The sequence below is a fragment of the Bufo gargarizans genome, chromosome 3 (assembly GCF_014858855.1).
Source record: "Bufo gargarizans isolate SCDJY-AF-19 chromosome 3, ASM1485885v1, whole genome shotgun sequence".
Lineage (NCBI taxonomy): Eukaryota > Metazoa > Chordata > Amphibia > Anura > Bufonidae > Bufo > Bufo gargarizans.
In genome coordinates this window covers 537,980,269-538,003,006 of record NC_058082.1, presented here as the reverse complement: position 1 = coordinate 538,003,006, position 22,738 = coordinate 537,980,269, and the positions used below count along the sequence as shown (strand labels likewise).

Genomic DNA, 22,738 nt, shown 5'->3' with positions numbered 1-22,738 from the left:
AAGATATATATTTTCTAACGCTAATAACACGCCCCCTGAACAGTACATGGCGCTCCACATGAGCTGGCAAGCAGTTCAGAGCACCACCATTTCCGTTAGGACAGTGACTGACTATCTGCCATATAAAAAGGAGCCCCTGTCAGCAGTCTGACCTACCAGGTACTACCAGCCATAAGCATCAGCTACGGTCAGCACTCAGTGCCAGCAGTCTCAGCCACCAGTGTGGTCAAGTTCCATTGCCATTTAATAGACTGTTTCTACTAATGTTTATGCACTACTGTTCTAGCACCCATTATTGTAATGGGCTTAAAGGATAACGGTCATATTTTCACTCAAAATTAAGTTTTCATATATGCTGCTGTGGTGATGATCCATAAACACCAATTATTGTGTTCACATACCACTTGTTTAATAAGATTCCGTCCATAGCAACCGCTCCTCACAAGACTTCTTTCTGACCATCTAATTGAGATGGCCGCCAATGCCCTTACCCTGAGGCTGGCCTCCCTCCAACTACCCAAGATGAGCTGAATGAATTCTAGGAACGTGCAGCCTCACCCCAACCAATCAGCTTTCAAAAAGACTTAAACACGCCCGCTTCCTCCTGAGTAATAGTTTTTATTGCGAATATCAGCACTATCCCGGTCCGGGGATGCCCACTACTATGTCCTCAGTCTTCTGTATATAGAAGATAGGAGACAAAGGGCACCTATCAAACACTGTTTTAGCCGCACCACAAAAAATAAAAATAAATGTCTAGTATATTATATAAATTCTATCCATCCTGATATGAGAGATCAAGCTCCCATTGTAGGTTGTCTTTTGTACTTTATTTTCCTTTTGTACCTTTTTAATCATCTAGCTGAATACTTAATATATAAAAAAGGGCAAGACCTGGATAGACCCGAGCTTAGAATGAAGCATCAAGCCATGCAAAGCGGCTCTTGCTTGTATTAGTGCATCTACTATGACCATGTTTTAATAGAGGATCTTTTTCTACACATTTTTGCGAGAATGAGAAAATTTGCCACCAGACCCATCTCATGTGTACAGCAATTCTTACAACCTTAGGCTTGGTGATCACGTTAGCCTTTTAATTGCTGGAGATTGAGGACTATTGCTCACAGAGCAAGGCCGAGTTCACACAAACACAACCTACGGAATGTACTACGCATGTCTTCCGTATCCGTTCTTGTGGAGCCATCTTGAAAATGTTATGCCAAGCCCAATTTTTTCTATGTAATTACTAAATACTGTATATGCCATATGGAAAAACTGAATGGAAACGAGTGAGAAACGGACCGCAAAAAACTGAAAGCCATACGTTGTGTGCAGGAGGCCTAAAGTTGCTGGCATATAATTTCTTGCTAACTACAGTGAGGAACAAGTTTCTTGTTACATGCGATTTGTAAAAGTGAAAGTTCATAAAATCCATGTTTGTCCCCTTTCATTTACAATGTTTATTTAGTGAAGGCGCTAATTAATTTTGCTTCATTGCTTGAACGTTTACATACATTAAGGCTAGATGACCAATATCTATCCATCCCTAGCCTAAAAGCTACAGTATACGGCAAACATATTAAACTCTACATTTAAAAAGTGAAAATGCAATGATCAAGAAAGGTCATTTTATTATAACCAAGCTGTATACAGCTAGAGTATGAACTTACCTACGCTCCAGTCTACCTCTTCAACAGCATCCCCATAAATGCCATGCTTGCTTTTTCCTCTAAACTCAGCAGAAGCGTACAGAGCTGTGTGCACTTGAATGTATGACATAAATAGAAGAAAGGGCTTCTCTTTATTCCTGTAAATAAATTTAAAAAACTGGGAAATTAGTAAAGATTGCACATTCTGTTAACGTTAAGCTTCAGTTTATGTGCTATTGATCTATTGAGTCAAAATGCAATTACTCTGTAACATGACTGCAAGTCCAATGGAAACCATCAACATGGCTCCATAGAACAAAGAGGGAATCCATTTCTTGAGCATGATGAGCATTGACTTGGTGATCAAACACTGTTAAAAGCAGATATCAGACTTACATGGGGATGTGGTTTTCACTAGTATTTATCTTCTGGTAAGAGTCACATTTCACAACGTCAATGACCCACAACTCAAGAGTTTACCAATTATACATTAGTATATCAACAGAATCACATTAGAATTGGGGGCTAGTATAAGGTTAAAACAGTTATTGGTTAAGGGGCACAAGTCTTAAAGTCAGCCATTTTAACAAAGATGTTCAAGAATATTTTTAAAAAAAGGTCACTGTATAGCAGATATTAGTAGATTCAAAATTTCAGATTCTAGCTCAATAGAAAGTGCCATGGCGTAGACTGGACAAGAAAACTGTTGATACCACCCTGCTATAAAAATACTGAATTACTGTACATTGAAAGAGTAAAAACAAGTTGTACTATACAAAAACAAAAATTGCATGCTTGATAAAAGGAGTATTCACATTTCAGGAACATCTATAGTTTTATGTGGACTGAGGCTGCCTTCATGTGGTTGTAACAGGTGCATACATATTATGGCTGCACATGAACAAAGGTGATTATTTCAGCTTACATAAAACTTTTCTTCATTGTGTCCAGTAAATATAACAGTGCAGACAGACAGCTGATAAGTTTGGAACTGTACACCAGCCCTTAGTCATAGTTACAAATATGAAGGTTCCTTATATAGAGCATTCTTATTCAGCATGCCTCTTATCACAGCACAAAGCTGGTAAACCAAAAAGGTGAACAATCCAGGCTGGAAACCTGGATTGGCTCATCATATAGAATGTTGCAGCAGATATGGGGCAATGACTGAGGGGTCCAGTTATTTCAAACTTTGTTGTAACAGAAGTAAGCAATAAAACGGTTGCATTCAGCCTGGTGTAGTAATCTGGATAAACACTGGTGGGTGGAGGGAGAGACCTACCTTTTTAACCTGTTTCCTGTCCCAAGAAGGTCAAAGGTGAACAACCTCCTGTTGTGCATCATGAGGGAATCTCTGGAACCCGAATTACCTGTACATCCAAATACAATTTTATATATATAAAATTTTATTTTGATGCATCAGTAATTCGGTTTCCAGAGATTCCCTCATGATGCACAACAGGAGGTTGTTCACCTTTGACCTTCTTGGGACAGGAAACAGGTTAAAAAGGTAGGTCTCTCCCTCCACCCACCAGTGTTTATCCAGATTACTACACCAGGATGAATGCAACAGATTTTAAAAAACACACACACACACACTTGAGAAAATCTTACATGCAATATTTACATAGTAAGGGAGGGAATGTACAGGTGCTGTCATGAGGGAATCTATGGAAACCAAATGACCGGTAAGTCTAATTCCAATTCATCCCTCATGGGGGAGGGACCAATTCTAAGGACAACATCTCAGATATCATGAGATAAAAATACCATTTACTAGAATCAGGAATAAACCCAAGACAGACACTTTGATTCTGCCAGTAAAGAAATCTTGACAGAATTTGTGAACCCAGTCGTTAAGTCTCTATCTGCATCCTTGATCAGACCTACCTCTGTTTATAGACTTAAAATACTTAGGAGGAATACATTGTCTTAGACAGTGGCCATAAAAAGGATGCCCTTTACCACCAAGACTAGTCTATATGGCAAGTACCATTGTGTAAAAAGCAACTTGCTCTAAAACCAGATAAAATATTGTAACATCATATATAACCACTACAAAGTAATATTTTACTGTAGACCCCATTGCAGTTCATTCCCAAGAGCTTAATTATAATATGATAAAACAACCAACTCTGGAATGTCTACAAGGTATATGTAAGAAATCAAGCCAACCCGACAGCACTGGTACACAGCAGGCATGGACAAACGATGAGGTAACCAAAAACCGTACAAATAACTTTATACAAGTGCAGGACAAGCTTGGGATCCCATACAAGGAGATGTTGGTATGAACTCAAGTGCAAAGAAAGGAGAAAGAACCCTCCTGAAGAAACCATGCCAACCGAGAACCCACCTGCCTGCATATCTTCAAGGTAAGAGGCAGTCTTAAGGGGTTCACAAGATCTTTACATGGCACTAGCCAGGAGACTGAGGAGTGGCAAAAGGTTACAGGACCTGTGCAGCATACATAGCTGCAGCTTATATGTGTGAGCATGGCTGTAAGTGTGAATGTGGACAGGGGAATGCACAGTTTCTATTGTCGCTTGGTAGCTCCCTGGGTTGGCATGCAGTGTTGGGAGTCTTATTCCCAGAGGAGACAGAGGTGCCCTTGAAGTTATGGGTATTAGGTGCAATGAAGGCATGGTCCCTAATGTTCATGACATCAGCACCCTTAGGTGCAAATAGATAAAACCGACCACACACGGCCGGTACAAGTCTTGCACTCCTTGAATTACAAACAATTTCCATTAATATTGTCCATGGAGGAATGTGGCTCCAAATACAGCTTTGCGCTAAACTGTAGATTGTGAATAGGCACTGTAGGCTACTCCACTCCCCAAACGATAGAGTACAGATTGAACTAACACTCATCTCCACTAGGCTTTCCCTAATCTTTGTCACACTGGATCCTTACCCAAGGTTTTCATCTTAGGACCCCTTTAGCTTTAACTTCCTGTCCCCTACCTTGTTACTTTTGTGTGTCCGGGCACCAGTAGGAGGCAAGCGGCAGCAGGCCATTTTTATGGAATGCTTCACAAATTTTGCATGTCATCCTTGCATAGGGGCCATGCCAATCTTCTCTGTATCGTTTCCTTTTTTTTCTTGTATATATGTACTGCCGAAGCAAGCACCAATAAGGTCATGCAGCTTCTGCCAACACTTGCATACAGAATGTTAAGGAGAAAAGAGGCCCCATTCCAGCTGCTGACTGTTTCAGAAGCACTGAGGCTTGATCCTGCTGAACTCCATTAAGGAACAGCGGATCCAAGCTCCATGAACCCATAGCAGTCCTTAGGGAGATAACCTCCAGGGTTATCTACTAACCCACTTCAGGGTTAGTAGTAAGCCAGGGGACCTCCATATAAGAGTTACTTCAAACCCTATAAGTGGCCATGCCAGTATGAGGATGAACCCAATGATCGAACCTAAGCCAGAGAACCAACCTATAGGCTCGGACTCCACCAGGTGGGTTCTGGGCTGCTAAGGGACCTCTACCCAGAGATGTGTTAGTAAGGCTATTCGAGATCTGGAAGGAGAGGTCAGACAACCCCCGATTCTAGTCCCAGTCTTAGGCCCCAAAATGTTCTTGTAGAAGCTCTTCAGCCCTAGAGCAGGGAACCTCTCTGCGTCTATCCCCTGAAGGGACAGGAATAACACTGGTGGGTGGAGGTTGGAGGGACCTTTTAACCTCTGTTTCCGGTCCCAAGAAGGACAAGAGGGAAACAACCTTTTGTCTATAGATGAGCTAATTTCATATTCTGCGCTTCATTTGGTGCTAAAATCTGAATTGCATCATGGAATCAGTTACCACGGACCATTAACACAAGTCTATGATGGAATGCATAACGGAATGCCTTTAGAGGAGTACAGGAGGGAGGAGTTACAAGTGATATAAATATAGAATTGTATGTATGTGTGCATACAGAGAGCCATCACTGAACACCTCCTATACCAATAGCTCTTCACAGAAGGGATATAAAAAAATAAAATAAAAAAAAAAGTTTTACAAATTCTTTTCCCACAAGATTATCAAATCTGCTCTGCTTCTCCTGTCCTATCATATTGTGCTTTCAGATTGCATTTTGTGTTAACAGGTCCTCTTTAAGGTGTTCATCTTTATTCAATCCAACTGACAAGTGAACCATTTTTAAAAAAGGTGCACCGCTCAAAAAGTCTGCTAGAGTTACATGGCGCTGCTTATAATAAAATGTGCATCATTGTGTATCATAAATTATAAGTTCCTTTAGCATGGGAGCCTATTGTCATAATCAGTGTGTGTATGTGGGGGGGGGGGGGGGGGGGCTGTACTCCACACACAAGAGGGAAGGGGAACAGGAACTGAGCTTGGAAACTAGGGAAGGAACAGGTCACTGCCTAAATAACACTAATTTGGGCCCTAAATACCCATCAATATAGATGGACCTTGAAGGTAGGCATATTCATATGCAGTATACCTAGGCCCCAATTTCCCTATAATGCCCTGGAATAAAGGTTAGGACCAGAGACAACCCATTCCTCCCCAGATGGACGAATGGAAGCCTCCGTCTCAGGCCCAGATACAAACAGGGAATACAACAAACCATACAATAAGAAAAAGACAAGACTTCGCTTAGAGTAGAAAACTGGAAACTCCAGAAGCACCAGAGTACAACCGACCAGCTAGTAAGAAGACAAAGAAAAATCTATAAACCGCACCTCCAAGACTGAGAAGTGGCTACTTCTGGAGAAGGTAAATTACCAAAAAGCAACACCTGAAGCAAGGGGTGTGGCACTCACCAAAAACAAACACAGTAAGATACAACTTGTTAATTTAACCCACGTGTTGCCAGTTTTTCTGATCTCTTGGTACCTGACACGGGAACGTCTGACACCTATAGGTGATCGTTGATTGTGTCAAAAGTATGTTTGGCACACATGGGAGTAGACTTTCCAAGTGTAAGTCAAATGGAAACCAACAATGCAATATGAACAGAACCTAGAAAATAGAGCACTCCTCTCAGTATATAGACCAAGCTAACTAATACTCACTATACTGAGAAAGAAACTCTACATGGACTGATGACTTTACCAAGAGGATTCTCTCAGACTAATGTGATCAATGGTCAGATTAATGACTGTGAAATTAAATTTTTCACAATAGTAATAATAATGAATTCACAGCTGGAGAACATTGAAGACCATTTTGCTAAACTATTCTTATTAACAATAAAGCTCATCTGGATCTGACACAAAACGGATTTAATGCAAAATAAAAATGTTGCAAATAATTACTGCTGCAAAATCTGATGTTAAAAAGGCCCAACTCCAGCTGCACACAGTATAACCATGGATATTACCTGGGTATTAAAGGTTTTAGCCAATCTATACCTAAAAAGTAAATAATCCCATCAACTGAAATGTTTCATAAAACCTTAAATCATAATTTATTGTTTAATACACAGGTGTTTTTGTTGAAATCACCTGACTGCACCAGTTTATGAGGTCCTCAATAGAGGAGCCTGATATTCTACGTGTCCTTAGGACGCACAATATGCAAAAGCTGTTTTTAGTTTCTTCCACTAAATTAAAAGGCACTAAACAGTAACTGAATGTGTGGCATATGTGGGCAACATTATCCCCTGTATTTATGCATGCACCAGATGCATTTACCTGCCATTCCACACCTACAACATAGTTAAGGAATAGTTATCGAGTAATAGTAGTGCTTGTGTGCTCTGGCTGAACACATCGGTATGCTCGTGTGTTCTACCAAATACAATGGAAGTCAATGGGAGAACCCCAAGCAAGGGGGTTAGAAATTGATGGAAACCCCCATCAAAATGGTTTGGAAACCGCTTTAAGAGGATGGCTGGATGTGGCTTGTACTCCCATTATTATCTATGACATACACTATACACCCACAGCCAGGTATATGCAAGCCATCAATCTATCCATGAGACAGATAACAGGCTTAGTCAGCATACCTTACAATGGCAGCCTTGTGCACTATGAGATATTCCAAACCAGCCCTCATCTGAGGCTTGCTGGTTCTCAGGTAAAGTTACTTCAGATCTGTTGGATGGCTTGGGTGGACTTCTATACAATATAATATTGAGAATATATATATATATATATATATATATATTTTACACACACACACACACACACACACACACACACATATATACATACACACAGCAGTTGCTTCAATGCATGTAGGGTTGTGGTCCTGGTCAAGACAATCTCCTGAACTCCAAACTGAATGTCAGAATGGGAAAGAAAGGAGATTTAAGCAATTTTGAGTGTGGCATGGTTGTTGGTACCAGACGGGCCGGTCTGAGTATTTCACAATCTGCTCAGTTACTGGGATTTTCACGCACAACCATTTCTAGGTTTTACAAAGAAAGGCGTGAAAAGGGAAAAACATCCAGTATGCGGCAGTCCTGTGGGCAAAAATGCCTTGTTGAGGCTAGAGGTCAGAGGAGAATGGGCCGACTGATTCAAGCTGATAGAAGAGCAACGTTGACTGAAATAACCACTCGTTACAACAGAGGTATGCAACAAAGCATTTGTGAAGCAGCAACACGCACATCCTTGAGGCTGATGGGCTACAACAGCAGAAGACCCCACCGGGTACCACTCATCTCCACTACATATAGGTAAAAGAGGCTACAATATGCACAAGCTCACCAAAATTGGACTGTTGAAGACTGGAAAAATGTTGCCTGGTCTGATGAGTCTCGATTTCTGTTGAGCCATTCAAATGGTAGAGTCCGAATTTGGCGTAAACAGAAGAAGGAGAACATGTATCCATCATGCCTTGTTACCACTGTGCAGGCTGGTGGTGGTGTAATTGTGTGGGGGATGTTTTCTGGGCACACTTTAGGCCCATTAGTGCCAATGGGCCATCGTTTAAATGCCACGGGCTACCCGAGTATTGTTTCTGACCATGTCCATCCTTTCATGACCACCATGTACCCATCCTCTGATGGCTACTTCCAGCAGGATAATGCACCATGTCACAAAGTTTGAATCATTTTAAATTGGTTTCTTGAACATGACAATGAGTTCACTGTACTAAAATGGCCCCCACAGTCACCAGACCTCAACCCAATAGAGCATCTTTGGGATGTGGTGGAACGGAAGCTTCGTGCCCTGGATGTGCATCCCTCAAGTCTCCAACTGCAAGATGCTATCCTATCAATATGGGCCAACATTTCTAAAGAATGCTATCAGCACCTTGTTGAATCAATGCCACGTAGAATCAAGTCAGTTCTCAAGGCAAAAGGGGGTCCAACACCATATTAATATGGTGTTCCTAATAATTCTTTAGGCAAGTAAATCTATATAATCACTATCAAATATATATTTATTTGTTTAGAATATTAGTTCCCCCCCCCCCTTCAAATCTGTGCAGTTCTACTTCTGCATATTCTGCCCCAACAAGCATCCCTATCACTTTGGAAATGCCAGGGGGAGGAAGGGGGGGGGGGGGGTTAGAATATACCATTGGATCTGAGTTTTCACGATCTCACCGATATGAGAAATAAAAATTTGCGCTCAAAACAGACTATAAAACCAATAGATGGCGCTGTTCCTGAGTAGAGTAGATCTCAAATTTTCCATGCAAATGTTTCAGCTGAAAAACAATGCAGATTCTGCCCATTTTCACGAAAATGTTTTTACATGAAAAAACTGTATAGAATATTATGTTAGGACAATCAGAAAACTGCCGTCTCCCTAATATTGATCTAGGTGTGCAGGTCCACTCAAGCCATCCAACAGATCTGAAGTTACCCTTTGAGGCTTACTGGCTCTCAGTCAGATAAGAGCTGGTTTGGAATGTCTCACAAGGCTGCCATTGCAAGGTATTCTGACTCAGCCCGTCACCTGTCTCATGGATATATTGATGGCTTGCATATACCGGGCTTTTGGCATATAGCCTTTGTGTGGTTGTCTGTCGTATGTTGTAGATAATAGGAATCCAAGACGCATCCAGCCATCCTCTTAATGCTGTTTCCAAAACCATTTTTGATGGCGTTTACATCAATTTCTAACTTTTTTGTGACCCAGAGGGTCAGAGCAGAGGGTGCCTGGTTTGATGCTCTGGTTTCCAATGGACTTTCATTGTAGTAAAATGTTACTCAAGCACCCACAGTATTCGGCAGAGCAATGGGATCTGCTGAGCATAGCGATACTCGAGCCAAAACAGCAGTTTGGCCAAGCATGCTCACTCAACACCATTAAGGAAGCAATCATATGAACAAATTATGTGTCTGCAACCTGTATTTGGTATTAACTTCTAGTTTTGGCAAAACATGGATACAAAATGCTGTCCAAAAGACTAAAAGAGAAACATTACCAAGAAATACTTTCCCAATCAAAAATAAAAGTAGGTTGGGTAATTGTTCCTACCCCATTTTCATCATGCTGATCTCATGGGTGTTGAGGGGACCCAAGAGAGCAGCAGCTGAAGCAGGGCAATTTAACCTTCTTAAATGCCGCAGTTAATATATACCACCATTTCCAATTGTCTTGACACCACCAGTGTGACATTGTGGGTGCCAATATGTGCAATAGACCAATTGATAGTCCTGAAAAATTAGTACCAATTAAAACATTAACTCAAAAACACAGAGCAGGCAATTTTTAAAAGATGAAAGTAAAAAATATAAATTACCAGCTTGTAGATTTTTTTTATATGCATCTTCTGTAAATATTATTAACATACAATGCATATTTAACCCCTTAGTGACAATTTTAGCCTCAATGATGAATATCCCCTTTGTGTTCCAGCAGTCATAACATTTTAATTTTCTGTTCCAACTTATGTTATAGGACTCAATGTAGATTTTAGGGATAGATACACAGTGAGAAAAAGTAAGTTCTCCCACTTAGAAATCATGGAGGGGGTCTGAAATTCAGATTGCAGAGAATATATATATATATATATATATATATATATATATATATATATATATATATATATATATATATACATACACACATACACTACATACACACACACACAAAATCACATTGTACGATTTTAAATAATTTGTCTTGCACTGCTGAACATAAGTATTTGAACACCTGAGAAAAAGCAGTGTTAAATATTTGGAACAGAAGCTTTTGTTTGCAATCAGAGCAAACATTTCCTGTAGTTCTTAACCAGGTTCCAGGTTTGCACACACTGCAGCAGGGATTTTGGCCCACTCTTCCACACAGCTCTCCTAGGTTTCGAGGCGGTTGCTGAGCAACACAGAGTTTCAGCTCCCTCCAAAGATGTTCTATTGGATTTAGGTTTGGAGACTTGCTAGGCCACTCCAGAATCTTAATGCGCTTCTTACGGAGCCACTCCTTGGTTATCCTGGCCGTGTGCTTTGGGTCCTTGTCATGTTGGAAGACCCAGCCACGACCCATCTTCAATGCTCTGAGGGAAGGAGGTTTGTTGCTCAAAATCACTCAAATAAATGGCCCCCATCCATCCTCTCCTTAATACAGTGCAGTTGTTCTGTCCCCTTCTCAGAAAAGCACCCCCAAAGCATGATGTTACCAACCCCATGCTTCACAGTAGGGATGGTGTTCTTGGGATGCAACTCATCCTTTTTTCCTCCAAACACGAAAAGTGAAGTTTAGACCAAAAAGTTCTACTTTGGTCTCATCTGACCACATGACTTTCTCCCATTCCTCCTCTGGGTCATCCAGATTGTCATTGGCAAACTTCAGATGGTCCTGGACATGCGATTACTTGAGCAGGGGAACCTTCCATGCAATGCATGATTTGAAACCATGACCGCGCACTGTTCTTCCGACAGTGCCCTTTGAAAAACTGTTGGCCCAGCTCTCTTCAGGTCATTGACCAGCTCCTCCCTTGAAGTTCTGGGCAGATTCCTCACCTTTCATCAGCGATACCCCACGAGGTGAAATCTTGCATGGCGCCCCAGTCCGAGGTAGACTGACAGCAGTCTTTAGCCTCTTACATTTTTCTAACAATCGCTCCAACAAATTGATCAATTTTCACCAAGCTGCTTGGCAATTGCCCTGTAGCCCTTTCCAGCCTTGTGGAGGTCCACAATTTTGTCTTTGGTGTCTTGACAGCTCTTTGGTCTTGCCCATGGTAGTAGTCTGTGTAATACAATGCAATTTCCTGAATTTTAATTTTTTTATTCTGTCTGAGTGGGAGTGCATGTACAATGTGAATTTCAGATCCCTCCATGATTTCTAAGTGGGAGACCTTGCAAAAATCACAGGGTATTCAAATACTTGTATGTTCACTGTGGTTAAAAAAAAAAAAAAAAAAAAAAAAAAACACATTAGGTGGGTCACAAGACCAATGCCATGTTTTAAAAATAGTCTACAATTTTTTCCTTTCCTCCTGCAGGCTGTCAACTCTGCTCCCCCTCCTCCAGACTGAAGGGGAGGGAAGGATGGCTGCTTTAGCTGCTCATATGCTGGCATCCAAGCAGTACCAGAACAGCAGCATTATCTCCACTGTACGGGAAGATACTGTTAGAAATCAGGATGCAGTGAATGCAGCTTTAAGTGAAAGTAAAAGCAAGTTTTACCTCGATTAGTCAGAGCGATTTCGAATAGTCCAAAATAGGCAGAAGATTTCTAATTCTTTCAAAACAATGCTATGCCAATGCTTCTAGATGCTACCAATCTGGAGATCTCTGAAGCATCCCCGTCCCCTATACTTCCACCTGAGCCCAGCTCAGGCAGAACAGTTCTTCTCTCATAACCTGAGCAGAGTTCGGCAAAAACAGGTGGTTAAGGTCCAAAATAAGAAGTACATTTAGGCCTCATTCACACAAGTTGATTTTCACAGACCATGGTCCATGAAAGTCTGACCTGCCGTCCTGCTGAGTGCACAGCGTCATTGGGCTAAGATGAGGGAGACGCAAGAACGATTCCCTGTAATAAGGAAGGATTTTAAAGGCTGGAAATACTCATATGCAGCTCTACAGATAAAATGGCTCTGATCTGAACATAATGAGAGAAAGAAATTGTGCCGCATTTAAATTTTCATGAATTTAGAGGTCAAAATCTGGTATCCAACCTAACTCCCATTAGACATCCAGTTACCATAATTCATTATGTGCCTAATGCAGTAGTAGAAAGGAAGGGGGTGGGGGGGGGGGGGGGAAACACAAGTTATTTTACTTTGTAGCAAAAATAAGCTCTTGCCAAAAAAAAAAAAAAAAAAAAAAGTTGAAATCTAACTGAAGGACTGAAAATTTGATTTTATATGCTTTATTTCAAAACATTTCATTAATTCAATTCTACAATGCATTAAAAATTATGATTAGCAAGTCTGCCATGGCCAATGAGCTTTAATAGCCTCTCATAACTAAAAAATAAAGCTCTTTGACTTTGAAGAAAGCACAGTTTTCAAATGAACAAGTGCATGCTACATGCTTTGCTAATTCTAAAAGGTTAAGCATGGCATTTTCTGACCTTTATGAAATCTCAAGTGTCTGCAAATTAGGCCATTTATTGTGAAGACTTAAGCAATAAATGTATTAAAATTTAAAGTGCATTAATTACTATCCATTCACTTTATATTATTGTAAAACTCCTAGTGAGTAAATTAATGGAAGTAACATGCTCGGGTAATTACAGGCAGTACAACCCATAACTAACCTGTCAATCAAGTCATGTTCCAGGATTTCAGTGTTGTAAGCTACCTGAAGTGCATGATATTTCCACTTTATTAGTAAATATGGATAAGAGTCAGGACAAGTTAAGAAATGTATATCGATTTCCCTTTCCTCCGTGTGTGAAACCCCCCCCCCCCCCCAAAAAAAAAAAAAAACACTTAATCTATTTACAATTAATGGGCAGACAAAATTGCCCACTTAATTCCAGTGGTCATTGAGCTGTGAGAATCTTCAGACTATTGCAGATTTAAGTCTCCGTACATTGCTTTGCTCATTTGTTTGATAACTTAAATGATAATGGGAAAAAAAAAAAAAAAAAAAAAGTTTGCTCTTGAAAGCAAATTGAATTGATAAGCCCTAAAAAGGTGATCCATAAAAAAAAAAAAAAAAAAAAGAAATATAGTCTTGCAATTAGAAGTAGTAACTCTTTGCAGTCCTAACCGATGACATCTGCATGAAACATTTCTTTTGAGGGTACTTGTTCTCATTGTGGAGATCCAGCAATACTGTATGTGGGGGACTTTCAGTGCAGGAAATGTTCTATGGGAAAAAGTGCCATGTAAAAGCAGCCTACAGATGGGTGCCTCTTTGTTTTGGAGGAGTCTCTGGTTTGGCTGACATTAGAAAGACTTCCTTGAGAGAGGCAAGAACACATTAGCTTAAAAGGGTTTCTACACTTTGGACAAGGCACTACTGTAAGGCTGGTCATTTGATAATGAACTAATAATGGGTTACCCTGCTGGTGTTAACCTCGTGCATCTATAAAGGCATGGATACAATGAGGGTATGCTAGATAAAGAAATACTGTTTGTACTTGTTCTGTCTAGGCCAGGCATCCTCAAACTGTGGCCCTCCAGCTGTTGCAAAACTACAACTCCCAGCATGCCCAAACAATCCTACAATGCCCTGCTGTAGGCTTTGGAGTTTTACAACAGCTGGAGGGCCACAGTTTGAGGATGCCTGATATAGGCAAACGAATATGGCTTTTAAAAGGCGCAATCCTCAGATAAATCAGAAATCCCGATTATGTTATCAGTAAAAGGAGTTTGGTAAACCAAAACTCAGGGAACATTCACACAACCATGGAAAAAGGCTGGCTATGTGATGGCAGTTTTCAGAACCATTTAAGTTTATGGGGCTAGTAACTCCCCCCACCCTAATGGCAAGTTAATAATGGATGTCCAAAAATAAGATGTCCTATTTTTTGGGCCGTTTTGAAGGCCAAACTAACCCTATTGAATTCAATAAGCCCATTTTGCAGCCCTTTAGGCAGAAGTGCATACATGTCATCTAATATATAAAAGCTGAGTGCATTTCTGCTAAAGGAATCCACACCATTGCATTTACAATCACGAAATTTGTCACACCGGTACATCAGGTGCCCAGGAAGGTTTCAGACCGGGTCTCAGCTCTCTAGCTCTTACTGTCCCCGAGATATTCCCCCCAAAAATTCAAAACACATATGACCTACATTAGCCAATAGAAGCCTGCAAGTCTCTCTTCATATCCCAACTGCCATATACATGCCACATGATCCTTATCAGCCAATAGAAGACCACAGGTCCTTAATCTCCACATACAAAGTTTTACACCAGGTTTCCAAGCCATTTTTATTCACTGCTGCAGGTCATCTTTAACCACCTCCCGACCGCCGTACGCGTATATGCGTCCGGGAGGTGGTTGCTTTATTCCTCCTGGACGCATATACGCGTCTTCTCGCGAGACGCGAGATTTCCTGTGAACGCGCGCGCGCTCACAGGAACAGAAGGTAAGCGAGTGGATCTCCAGCCTGCCAGCGGCGATCGCTCGCTGGCAGGCTGGAGATCCGAATTTTTTAACCCCTAACAGGTATATTAGACGCCGTTTTCATAACAGCGTCTAATATACCTCCTACCTGGTCCTCTGGTGGTCCCTTTTGTTAGGATCGACCACCAGAGGACTCAGGTAGGTCAGTACAGTCCCACCAAACACCACACTACACTACACTACACCCCCCACCCCCCCGTCACTTATTAACCCCTTATAAACCCCTGATCACCCTGTCATTGATCACCGCCCTGTCATTGATCACCGCCCTGTCATTGATCACCGCCCTGTCATTGATCACCGCCCTGTCATTGATCACCGCCCTGTCATTGATCACCGCCCTGTCATTGATCACCGCCCTGTCATTGATCACCGCCCTGTCATTGATCACCGCCCTGTCATTGATCACCGCCCTGTCATTGATCACCGCCCTGTCATTGATCACCGCCCTGTCATTGATCACCGCCCTGTCATTGATCACCGCCCTGTCATTGATCACCGCCCTGTCATTGATCACCGCCCTGTCATTGATCACCGCCCTGTCATTGATCACCGCCCTGTCATTGATCACCGCCCTGTCATTGATCACCGCCCTGTCATTGATCACCGCCCTGTCATTGATCACCGCCCTGTCATTGATCACCGCCCTGTCATTGATCACCGCCCTGTCATTGATCACCGCCCTGTCATTGATCACCGCCCTGTCATTGATCACCGCCCTGTCATTGATCACCGCCCTGTCATTGATCACCGCCCTGTCATTGATCACCGCCCTGTCATTGATCACCGCCCTGTCATTGATCACCGCCCTGTCATTGATCACCGCCCTGTCATTGATCACCGCCCTGTCATTGATCACCGCCCTGTCATTGATCACCGCCCTGTCATTGATCACCGCCCTGTCATTGATCACCGCCCTGTCATTGATCACCGCCCTGTCAGGCTCCATTCAGACGTCCGCATGATTTTTACGGATCCGATCCATGTATCCATGGATCCGTAAAAATCATGCGGACGTCTGAATGGAGCCTTACAGGGGGGTGATCAATGACAGGCGGGTGATCACCCATATACACTCCCTGATCACCCCCTGTCATTGATCACCGCCCTGTCAGGCTCCATTCAGACGTCCGCATGATTTTTACGGATCCGATCCATGTATCCATGGATCCGTAAAAATCATGCGGACGTCTGAATGGAGCCTTACAGGGGGGTGATCAATGACAGGTGGGTGATCACCCCCCTGTCATTGATCACCCCCCTGTCATTGATCACCCCCCTGTCAGGCTCCATTCAGACGTCCGCATGATTTTTACGGATCCGATCCATGTATCCTTAAAAATCATGCGGACGTCTGAATGGAGCCTTACAGGGGGGGTGATCAGTGACAGGGGGGTGATCACCCTGATCACCCCCTGTTATTGATAACCCCCCTGTAAGGCTCCATTCAGACGTCCGCATGCGTTCTGTGGATCCGATCCATGGATCCGTAAAAAATCATGCGGATGTCTGAATGGAGCCTTACAGGGGGGGTGATCAGTGACAGGGGGGTGATCACCCTGATCACCCCCTGTCATTGATAACCCCCCTGTAAGGCTCCATTCAGACGTCCGCATGCGTTCTGTGGATCCGATCCATGTATCCATGGATCCGTAAAAAATCATGCGGATGTCTGAATGGAGCCTTACAGGGGGGGTGATCAGTGACAGGGGGGTGATCACCCTGATTACCCTGATCACCCCCTGTCATTGATAACCCCCCTGTAAGGCTCCATTCAGACGTCCGCATGCGTTCTGTGGATCCGATCCATGTATCCATGGATCCGTATAAATCATGCGGACGTCTGAATGGAGCCTTACAGGGGGGGTGATCAATGACAGGGGGGTGATCTGGGAGTCTATATGGGTGATCACCCCCCTGTCATTGATCACACACCCCCCCCCCCCCCCCCCCCGGTAAGGCTCCATTCAGCCATTTTTTTTGGCACAAGTTAGCGGACATTTTTTGTTTGTTTTTGTTTTTTCTTACAAAGTCTCATATTCCACTAACTTGTGTCAAAAAATAAAATCTCCCATGAACTCACCATACCCCTCACGGAATCCAAATGCGTAAACATTTTTAGACATTTATATTCCAGACTTCTCACGCTTTAGGGCCCCTAAAAAGCCAGGGCAGTATAAATACCCCACATGTGACCCCATTTTGGAAAGAAGACACCCCAAGGTATTCCGTGAGGGGCATATTGAGTCCATGAAAGATTGAAATTTTTGTCCTAAGTTAGCGGAAAGTGAGACTTTGTGAGAAAAAAAACAAAAAAAAAAAAAAATCAATATCCGCTAACTTATGCAAAAAAAAAAAATTCTAGGAACTCGCCAGGCCCCTCATTGAATACCTCGGGGTGTCTTCTTTCCAAAGTGGGGTCACATGTGGGGTATTTATACTGCCCTGGCTTTTTAGGGGCCCGAAAGTGTGAGAAGAAGTCTGGGATCCAAATGTCTAAAAATGCCCTCCTAAAAGGAATTTGGGCCCCTTTGCGCATCTAGGCAGCAAAAAAGTGTGACACATGTGGTATCGCCGTACTCAGGAGAAGTTGGGGAATGTGTTTTGGGGTGTCATTTTACATATACCCATGCTGGGTGAGAAAAATATCTTGGTCAAATGCCAACTTTGTATAAAAAAAAAAATGGGAAAAGTTATCTTTTGCCAAGATATTTCTCTCACCCAGCATGGGTATATGTAAAATGACACCCCAAAACACATTCCCCAACTTCTCCTGAGTACGGCGATACCACATGTGACACTTTTTTGCTGCCAAGGTGGGCAAAGGGGCGCATATTCCAAAGTGCACCTTTCGGATTTCGCAGGCCATTTCTTACACATTTTGATTGCAAAGTACTTCTCACACATTTGGGCCCCTAAAGTGCCAGGGCAGTATAACTACCCCACAAGTGACCCCATTTTGGAAAGAAGACACCCCAAGGTATTCTGTGAGGGGCATGGCGAGTTCCTAGAATTTTTTGTCGCAAGTTAGTGGAATATGAGACTTTGTAAGAAAAAAATAAAAAAAATCATCATCATTTTCCGCTAACTTGTGACAAAAAATAAAAAGTTCTATGAACTCACTATGCCCATCAGCGAATACCTTAGGGTGTCTACTTTCCGAAATGGGGTCATTTGTGGGGTTTTTCTACTGTTTGGGCATTGTAGAACCTCAGGAAACATGACAGGTGCTCAGAAAATCAGAGCCGTTTCAAAAAGCGGAAATTCACATTTTTGTACCATAGTTTGTAAATGCTATAACTTTTACCCAAACCATTTTTTTTTGCCCAAACCATTTTTTTTTTTGCCCAAACATTTTTTTTTTTATCAAAGACATGTAGAACTATAAATTTAGCGAAAAATTTATATATGGATGTCGTTTTTTTTGCAAAATTTCACAGCTGAAAGTGAAAAATGTCATTTTTTTGCAAAAAAATCGTTACATTTTGATTAATAACAAAAAAAGTAAAAATGTCAGCAGCAATAAAATACCACCAAATGAAAGCTCCATTAGTGAGAAGAAAAGGAGGTAAAATTCATTTGGGTGGTAAGTTGCATGACCGAGCGATAAACGGTGAAAGTAGTGTAGTGCCGAAGTGTAAAAAGTGGCCTGGTCATGAAGGGGGTTTCACCTAGCGGGGCTGAAGTGGTTAAAAAAAGGTAGGGCTCTGTGGATGATAGTGTGAGTGTGAGTGGTCACAGTTCAGGGGGCAGTTATTGTAGCCATTTCTTTACCACAAATAGCAATGGTTACAATAGCACTAGTTCAAAATTTGTAACAAAGTGTCTACTCCATCATTGGTGTGACAAAGTGTACCTAAATCACCATAGGCCCGCCCAGATCCAGTAGGCATCGACATTTGCTCAATTTTTCCTGTTGTTGATGCCAACCCAGAATATGAAAATGATACCACTAATAAAACTAAATTGTTAAAGCTTCACTCAATACTACCAAAGTAATTATATGGAAAGGAAAGAATAAAGTGGGGCAATATGAAAATATTTAGCAAAAGTTGACTACAGTCATATTAAACACATTTTAAATACATACCCAACTATGAAATTAATCGCCTCACTTGTCATCCTTTGGGTCAGATTCTCATAATTTGTTGGTTGCTGGATAACTTCGTAATTTCTCATCAAAAGACAATTCAAATAGCGAAAATTCTTAAAAAAGAATACCACTGTTACAACAAAAATAATGACAGCCAGTAGAGCATATCCAAAGACTCTTATGGGTATTTTGATCAGCCCGATGTACTTGAGGAAAATAAATGTGAAGAACGTTATACTAATAATTATAAATAGGTGCTTCAGACGCTGGGATGCTCCAATCAGAAATACACTCCCATGTCCTGGGATGCAGTCTCGTATTTGTGTCACTGTAGGTCCATAGAAATAGTCAAACCCATGATTAAGAGGATGGTGTTCGAAGTCATCTTTCTCTTCCTTGCTTAGTCCAAGATGCCATTTTCCTGGTTGAACATAGAGAATTAGATACCATTAAATTAATTTATCAGAATATGCTTGTGTATTTTGTCTAGTTTATGCTAAAAGAACACTGCCACTTTTCATCTAGTATACAGGCAATTATTTGTCACCACAATTTATAAAGTTATTATAAGCTTATTGCTAAAAGGAAAAAATGTACATCATAACTGACAAGAACCACCCAAATTATTCTCCATTAACCAGCTGTCTATATAGTTTAATATACACGGTACTGAGCAGGTGAAGTAAAAATATACACAGCCGTGTCCTTCCATACTTTAACTCTTAAGTCAACATCAACATCAACATGTGACGCCCAAGATAAAACAACTTTAAAAAGAAATGGGGTGTTTTATGACGAGATGACTACCGTCTATGGTCATGTGTAGTCAACCAGTGGTGCCAATGTGAATTGCAGCCCATCAAGGGTTTTTATTAGCACGTTGTGATATTGTATTGCATTTGTTTTGAAATGTAAAGTTCTTAAAAAGGGTTGTCTCGCGCAGATAAAGTTAACAAAAAAAGGATCTTACTAATGTGTTGCGATTTTCCATATTGCCTCCTTTGCTGGCTTGACTCATTTATCCATTGCATTATAAAGTGCTCATACCCATAGTTAGACCACCCTGCAATCCAGTGGTGGTGGAGTGATGGCCATGCTTGCATACTATAAAGAAAAGGCACTGGTCTCTGGTGGCCAGGACCATGGGGAGTAGACTTACCTATAGTGTGCAAGCATGGCCACCGCTCCTGGATTGCAGGGCGATTGTAACTACATATGAGAAATGTATAATGCCATGGAAAAAAAGAATCAAACTAGCAAAGGAGACAAAAATGGACAATCATACTACATTAGTGAGTGCCTTGTATTTATCTACATGATAAATGCCATTTGCTGAGGAAGTGAAAACTCCTTTAACTAAAAAGTAGAGTGTGGACACCGTTGCATGTTTTAAAGGAATATTCGGGAATTTCTCCATTTGTACGTTTTTGTTGATTTGAGAGAAAGGTTCTGGGTGTCACAGCAATATATAAGCCATGGATACTACCTCATTATGGAGCGTATCAAGTATATGTATGGAGTTTTGTAGGCCACACAATGCCCCTCTGGGTTTTGTTTTTTACCACACACACACCTGTTAAAATGTCAGTTTTCTGCGCTAAATAAAAGTAAACAAACATCTAATGTGGTTGCATAAGTGTGCACAATCACATTCAAAATCATGTTAAATAGGAGTCTGCATACACCTACCATCATTTAAAGTGCTTCTGATTAACCCCAAATAAAGTTCTGCAGCTCTAGTTGGTCTTAGTCGTACCCCACAGCAAAAGCCATGGTCCACAGAGAGCTTCCAAACCATCAGAGGGATCTCATTGTTAAAAGGCATCAGTCAGGGGAAGGATACAAAAGAATTTCCAAGGCATTAGATATACCATGGAACACAGTGAAGACAGTCATCATCAAGTGGAGAAAATATGGCACAACAGTGACATTACCAAGAACTGGACATCCCTCCAAAATGTATGAAAAGACTAGAAGAAAACTGGTCTGGGAGGCTACCAAGAGACCTACAGCAACATTAAAAAGGAGCTGGCAAGTACTGTCTGTGTGGTACATGTGACAACAATCTCCCGTATTCTACATATGTCTGGGCTATGGGGTAGAGTGGCAAGACGAAAACCCTTTAAGAAAAACATCCAAGCCAGGCTACATTTAGCAAAAACACATCTGAAGTCTACCAGAAGCATGGGGGAAAAGGTGTTATGGTGTGATGAAACAAAAAAAAAAAAAAATCAAAATCAAACATTTTGGCCATAATTCCAAAATATATGTTTGGCGCAAAAACACTGCACATCACCAAAAGAACACCATACTCAGTGAAGCATGGTGGTGGCAGCATCATGCTTTGGGGCTGTATTTCTATAACTGGATCTGAGGCCTTAGTTCAACTAGAGGGAATTATGAACAGTTCCAAATACCAGTCAATATTGGCACAAAACCTTCAGGCTTCTGCTAGAAAGCTGAACATGAACAGGAACTTTATCTTTCAGCATGCCTAACGACCTAAAGCATACATCCAAATCAAAGGAATGGCTTTACCAGAAGATTAAAGTTCTGGAATGGACCAGCCAGAGCCCAGACCTGAATCAGATAGTGGATGTGGATGTGTGCCCTCACAAGCTGACAGATTTGGAGTGTTTTTTTTGCAAAGCGTGGGAAAATCTTGCCAAGTCAAAATATGCCATGCTGATAGACTCATACCCAAGAAGACTGAGTGCTGTAATAGAAATCAAAAGGTGCTTCAACAAAGTATTAGTTTACGGGTGTGCACATGTATGCAACCATATATTGTTATACTTTTTTCTTCCCTCTACCAAAAAGATTTCCGTTTGTTTTTCAATTGAGTAGTACAGTTTATATGTCACATTAAAAAGGTGAAAAAAGTTCAGAAATGTATCAGAGTCTACTTTTTTTTTTTACAGCATTAAATCTATCATTACACACAAAAGTTATTCTACTGGAACAATCCTGAATTTCCCCAAAAGTTTCAATTGTAACGAACACAAATTTTGTATATTTGACCCGATTCATATTCAACAATTGGCTGAATGAGACTCGAAATGAATATCAAGAAATTTACACCTCTCCAAAATATCTACATCTCAAAGAGGTAATGTAAACTGTATGTTTTTGCAAATATAATAGTACCACCAGCATCTGACTACAACCCATATTAAACATCAAGAGATCATACCTCATCAGGTTATACAACGCCATACATATTCCAAAGCAGCTTTGCAAATGTGTTTTAAATTACTAAATATAACATTAATTTTTGTCAGTGCTCTACTTTGCAAATAAATTCAATGGGAATCAGAAGCAGTTTGTATTTACACAAGAATGACAAATTGACGAGTGCAAATCTGCTGTAAACACCGAGCAACAAACATTAAAGTGAAACTGTTATTACCAAAATAAATAATCTATTCATGTAGAATATAAATAACCGCACAACACCTTTAATTCCAAAATCAAAAAACCAAGAATGTTTTCTTAATCCAGTCTCCTTTGCAGACAAAAGAGGTATTTAAAAAAAAAAAAAAAAA

The 22,738-nt window shown here is 41.2% G+C and overlaps 1 protein-coding gene and 1 pseudogene across 4 annotated transcripts in view; both read right to left on the bottom strand.

Annotated features, from left to right (window-relative positions):
- STS (steroid sulfatase) overlaps nucleotides 1-22,738 on the bottom strand; it is a 331,273-nt gene that overhangs the window by 195,788 nt on the left and 112,747 nt on the right. For all 4 annotated transcript variants that reach the window (XM_044287272.1, XM_044287271.1, XM_044287273.1 and 1 more), the window contains exons 5-6: nucleotides 19,191-19,614; nucleotides 1,671-1,807 (exon numbers count right to left, since the gene is read on the bottom strand). In XM_044287272.1, coding sequence (XP_044143207.1) covers nucleotides 1,671-1,807; nucleotides 19,191-19,614 — 561 coding nt within the window. The remainder of the gene's footprint in view (nucleotides 1-1,670; nucleotides 1,808-19,190; nucleotides 19,615-22,738) is intronic.
- Nucleotides 4,669-4,768, bottom strand: LOC122933512 (annotated as a pseudogene).